Here is a 6,000-nt window from a genome sequence, read left to right as displayed (position 1 = left end):
AATCCAGAAGCTAGCTTGATTCTGTTAATACGCTATTTGTGTTGTGATAGAAATGTGTAATAAATATTTTTTTGGCACTGCATGCCCATTGTTTGTACTTAAGTTGTTAAGTCACCTCGAAGTATCCCAATAATTTTCCAGACAAGAAAGATCTTTTTATGAAGACATCCTGTTCTGGCTCATTGTACAGGCTAATGATGATGGATGAAAATGAAAATAGGCAAGGGAAAGATAGCTAATGTTATTTATTACATTTCAGCTAGGTAGAATAGTTTTTACAACTTTTCTCAATTTATTTTGGACTAAGGTCATTTTGGAAAGAAGCTAGTTGCTCATTCAAATACAACATACACATGCAAACATAACAACTAGCTATATTACTTTTCCTTTTTTACATACATAAAAAAAAATATGCTCACTGATATCAACACAGTAGTTTAAAGTTTCAAGCGTTTGATGTCTTCACTGCGGAAGTCACTCCTGCAACAATCATACCGAGCATAAATAAACAAAACTTACCAACATACTTTAAGATAGATTCATATTTATGAATACCACCATCCTCAATTCATTAAAAGGGAAACATAGTATAAATTTGTATTTGCAACATAAGGGCGAATAAACTTAACAGAAGCCTTTTCTGGTGATAAAATGCAACAAACATGCTCTCTGCATTGCCGCATACCCAGGCCGGCCAGATGGCACACTGCTGCTCTTTATGGCCTGTTTTTAATGACCACAACCTCCACTCCTATCAGGAGGAAGGTACAGTCAACAAATGCCTTTTAAAATTCTTCCCTCCACTCTCACTCTGTTGGCTCCAAAACTTACAGAATTTTTTCAGAAATAAAAGAATATGTAGAAGTATAAATAATTGCAGCACCATTCACCAGTCCAGTTTATTTTGTGCAAAACATCATGCCTGGTGGATTTTACATGTGAAAGCATGCATTTTGGGTTTTGTTTTTGGTTTAATCCAATCAAATCTCAATTTGGCTGGTGTGTGAATTATTTTGCGTATTTTAAGGACAGTAAAAAAAAATAACAAAATAGAAATGTGTGCGGGATCAGTGGGTTTTTATTTTGTTTCTCATGCATTCCAAAGGGCTATCAGCATTCCCATCAGAAAATTCAGGTAGGGTGAGCTAGTAATAAACCTGCCTTCCATGTGTATGTGAACTTGTTTGAAAGTAGCTATGTGAGGCTATTTGGAGGCAGAGCAAGTAGTTTTACAACTAAGCACCAACAGGCTTGCCTCACAAAGTAAATGGGTTTTTGCTAGGTAAAGTCATAAGGTTCACTTTCCCTGTCTTATATAAGTGATCACTGCTTTATGACTCTACAATGTCTACATAAAGAAGGTTCATTTACTTTTTTACAATTTTTAAAAGGAGATTATATTATTTATTACTAATGAAAAAGCATAATCTCTTTTTAATGTATGTTTCTATTAGGTATGCAGGCTACTCACCTGCATTAAAATTATTCAAAAAATTTTAAATGTTACACTGTTTCAATTAAGATTATAAATGCTACAGACCAAATTATAATGCTGCCAGCAGGAATCATAAAAGCTATTTTTCAATTACTCTAACAAGAAACAATAAAGGAAAAAAAGTGAGTCGAAAGACCACTTTTCCCAGGTTGTTAAATTATTTAAATGCATTCTGTTGTTGCAGGTAATTTATGGATTTGATCGGGATGATAAATTAATCTTACATATAGGCGTCACCCCGTGATTGGGGCACGTGGACCTGACTAACGACTCCCTCTCTGGGGCGCGACGTGGCACGTGTGGGTGCTAGGCCCAATTCACCTACGTCCACTTTCAGCGATGGACATGATATATATAAACACACACCTCAGTTTGCCCAATGCTGTTGCACGTGGTCACACTCACAAAAGAAAAAAATAATCCTATTTCATGATTATTCACGATATACGTCCACTCTTACTCCACATAATTTTTCACAGTTAAAAAGTGGGTGGTAAGAATAAGTTTAAGAGTTGGTCTAGGACACCACGTGTGCTGGACAGAATCAAAGTTCATAGGGCATGACAAAAAATTCCGTTAATGAATAAAAATAATTACATAGAGCAGTCTACTACCTGAGATAAGCCCTGAAGTTAGAGAAAGTGAATTATAGAATTTAAGCGAACAAATATATGTACTAATTTTTATTTAGAAAAGCCATTTAATTACAATTTTGCTAGTTTTCACATTGTTTGCTAGGCAGTATTTGTTTCAGCGCATTACTTTTCAGTATTTTATTTACTTTCAATATTGTTTTCATTTCTACATTTTTGTTTGGGTTTATTTGGAAGACAGATATGCGACATGGTGGTGCCAATGTTTTACTTTTTCTTTTGTTACTGAGAAGTTCTAGTGCATTCTCTGTGTATCCTTATGATAGGAAAATCGGCAGGTGTTTGCACCCATGGGAGACAGTAAAATTATCAGTTTTTCATGCCAGCCAATCAGAGAAGATTTTGTGTTTTGGTACGCTTTGGTTTTTATAGAAATGCTTCTTGATTCAAGGGTTACATATTTTGTAAGTTGCTGTGTCATTGAATGTAAAAGGTGTGCTGTGATTGGTTGGTGAAGTCAAGCAGCTGCCACTTCCCACAAATTTGTGTAACCTAGTTGTCATTGTTCAAATACTGTGCCAGTAGGTCACGCAGTCCGGAGGCTCACAAAAACAGATTATGAGTGCATAGATGTGGACATTTGCACATCTGGATGCTCGGGCCAACCTGCAGTAAGCTTTAAACTTTGTTTTTTGTCAATTTTATAACGTTTCATTCATAAATTTAGGCCCCAGATGTGTGATGCTTACCCGGGTGGTCCATTGGTCCACCGGGACGTAATTCCTGTCTATTTGGTACCTAGCCGATGACAAGGTCACTAGGGACATTCTTTCATGAAGGCACAGAACTATGTGGAGCAGTCTGCAAAAGTGATTATTTATTTTGGGTGGATCCTGTAAAATACATGTATTTTTGTCGGGAAAAGAATGAAGTTCGAAATTCTTTTCAAACTCTAACAACTTTACAACCAACTACCTGCAACACTCGTTGAAATATTTTTCAAGTGTTTTTTTTATGTGCATGGAACACTCGCCTTAGTCGCGCACGATTGTGACTACTCACAAGCAGGCGATACAAGATTTTTAAATTGGTGTTTATAGAGTCGCTGTCATGCTGCATGCTCCCACAGCAAATATATATATATATATATATATATATATATATATATATATATATATATATATATATATATATATATATATATATATATATACACATACATATACATATATATACATACATATACATACACACACACACACACACACACATATATATATATATATGTTATTTCACAAGTTTGTATTTTCTGTGTGCAAGTAAAATCATGAATTATGTGTTGCACTTTTACCTAGGTATGATTAAAAAAAAATCACCAGTTGTTTGAGGCAATCACTGAGTTGGTAGTGTGCACTTCTACTTGAAGGCCTAAATGCTGCTGCAGTTCTCAATATGGATGCTGCTGAACTATATAGTAGTGTTGGGGCAATTTAAAAAATATGCAGATTCCAGTATCAATTCTTATATTTGGGATTTCATTATTTGATTTTGATTCTGGTTCAATCAGATTCTATACTCTTTACATTAATGCTTTAATGTTTGTCAAACTATTGCTGATATGTATACTCAAATATAAAATCTTTTTTTATTTACATGTTTAATTAGAAATAAAAAGTATTATTTTTTTACTTATGACTGCAATCAATAAACAGTTGATAAAGCCAGGGTACTTTAATTTCACTTACTTTTTTTTTTTTGCATTTTGATTTTAATACCGTACCAATATTTTTTAATCACTAAGTTAAAAATAGGTTGAATACATGTTAAGACATCTGTTGTACCCATGCAATCAGACAGGTTTATATTATGCATAAAGAGCAGTTTTATTAAATTTGTTTTAATAAAGGGGCACATGGTTAAAAAATGTGGAAGTACCCATTGCAGTCGGCGAAGCCTTCTCGCTGCAGGAGTGCTTTCAATGTACATATAGCAATTGGGTATCTGTTAATAATGATAGTGGGCTGAGTAAGTTGTTGTTGTCATGTGTAGTGTGCAGGCCGCCCGAACGACGCACGTTGTGTAATTAACGATTAGCCAAAGTGACCAAACAAAGGCAGAGGGAAGGGTGGAGAAAGGGACACATGGTGAGGTCAGACTGGTGAGACTTCACCAGCAAACAGATGGGATCAGCCAGCTTGACAGAAAGGCTGTAAATGTAACTTGTATATGAGACTCCATTTATTCTTCCATAATTTTTTGTACAAGTGTTTATCAGTTTAAGGTGTATAAACATGAAACCTGCAAGATGTCTACTTGGTCTACCACTCGACAGAATACACGACAGTAGCAGAACAGTCTGTAATGGCAAACTGTTGAGATAATCATATGTTATAACACATTAACAAAATTATGGAATTTTGAGGTAATAATTGGCCATAATTATGAAAATAAATCTGTGTTACCTGTTGACTGAACAAAACCCTATTAACCACTTAACATGTTAATCCGAATTAACTCGGGTTATATAAAGTGGTAATTTTATGCTAACCCGAGTATACTCGTGACACAATTCACTTTGCTGTCCGTTATGTATCTTCGCTCTTGTAGTTTACTTTTTACCGTGTAGATGGCGGCACATATCTATTATCTGTGTACACTTCAAGCTTTGTAACCAGGGCCGGAACTAGGAGATTCGTGAGGGGGGAAAAGCTTAATTTGCCGCCCCCTCCTTACCAACATTATAAAATACCCTTTTGGTTGAAATGATACCATTCACTTATCCTACATAATTGAGAACTTTTATTTATCAAGTACACTAATTGGAAAACTAATACAATTACATTTTTTATTATAATGAAATAGACTGTTATCAAACTATAGTGTATTGTTTGCACAACAGTGAAAATTAATGTCTTACCAATAAGTTTATTAAGTACTAAAATTACATAAGGAACATGTGATTCTGAATTAAGTATAATATTGTATTGATAACCATACAAATAAATTCAATTCAAATTTTAATTTTTCGAGCATGATTAGCTGCTAAAGTATTAATAATATCATCAAAATTGATCAAAGCAGCTCGTTTGTGTTCAATAGATATAATACTTAGATTTGTTAATCTCTCCTGGCCCATCGTGCTTCTCAAATAGCTTTTAATAAGTTTAAGTTTACTAAAACTTCTTTCACCTGACGCAATTGTAACTGGAAGGTTGAGGAACATTCTCAGAGCAAAAGTAATGTTAGGATGTGCCTCCTCCAGTTTATTTTTGTATATAAGGCTCAACATTGTTGATGCTGTAGCATCTTTTAATTCATAGTCTACTGTTAATGCATGGTGCTTAAAACTTTCAATTTCAAATACGAATTCTTATTTGTTAAGATCGGCACTGTGTTTCCTAATTCTGCTGCTTTGACTTTTAAATATTCTACTTCCATTTTATGAATTTGAACACCATTTAAAAATCCAAACTTATTGTTAATGTTCTCCAAAGCCTTAAACCTGTTACTCAGTTCCATAATTAATCTGTCAATGACTTCCAACATTACTTGATGTAAGTTTTTTGGACATACGCCATTGCTAAGCACTTTTTCTGTAGAAGAAAACTAAAAAATAAAATAAATAAATAAATAAGTAAAAATAACCAAAAGAAAAAAAGCACAAATTAAGCAAAAAATTGCTGTTGTCAACAGAATATAAACACCACAAAATATTCCGTAACAGGAATATGGTCAACAAACAAAGAAAGACAAAGTAAAATGTACTAAGAGAACGAAAAAACCCCACAAATGATGAAGACACAAAAATATTGAACCCAAAAAAATTCAGCACAATGGTTGAAACGAGACAAAAACACGACAAAACGAAAAGACGAAACAAACACAATAGTTTTCCAAAACAGAATAGAACAA

General features: G+C 34.0%; 1 protein-coding gene across 3 annotated transcripts in view; it reads right to left on the bottom strand.

The window, feature by feature from the left end:
- Positions 1-228: 228 nt before the first annotated feature.
- LOC134527202 (conserved oligomeric Golgi complex subunit 4) overlaps positions 229-6,000 on the bottom strand; it is a 235,313-nt gene continuing 229,541 nt past the window's right edge. For all 3 annotated transcript variants that reach the window (XM_063359664.1, XM_063359663.1, XM_063359662.1), the window contains one exon: positions 229-480. In XM_063359664.1, the coding sequence (XP_063215734.1) occupies positions 438-480 (43 nt within the window). In that variant the 3' untranslated portion in view covers positions 229-437. The remainder of the gene's footprint in view (positions 481-6,000) is intronic.

The sequence above is a fragment of the Bacillus rossius genome, chromosome 1 (genome assembly GCF_032445375.1).
Source record: "Bacillus rossius redtenbacheri isolate Brsri chromosome 1, Brsri_v3, whole genome shotgun sequence".
NCBI classification, from domain to species: Eukaryota; Metazoa; Arthropoda; class Insecta; order Phasmatodea; family Bacillidae; genus Bacillus; species Bacillus rossius.
This window is presented reverse-complemented; position numbering and strand designations above follow the sequence as displayed.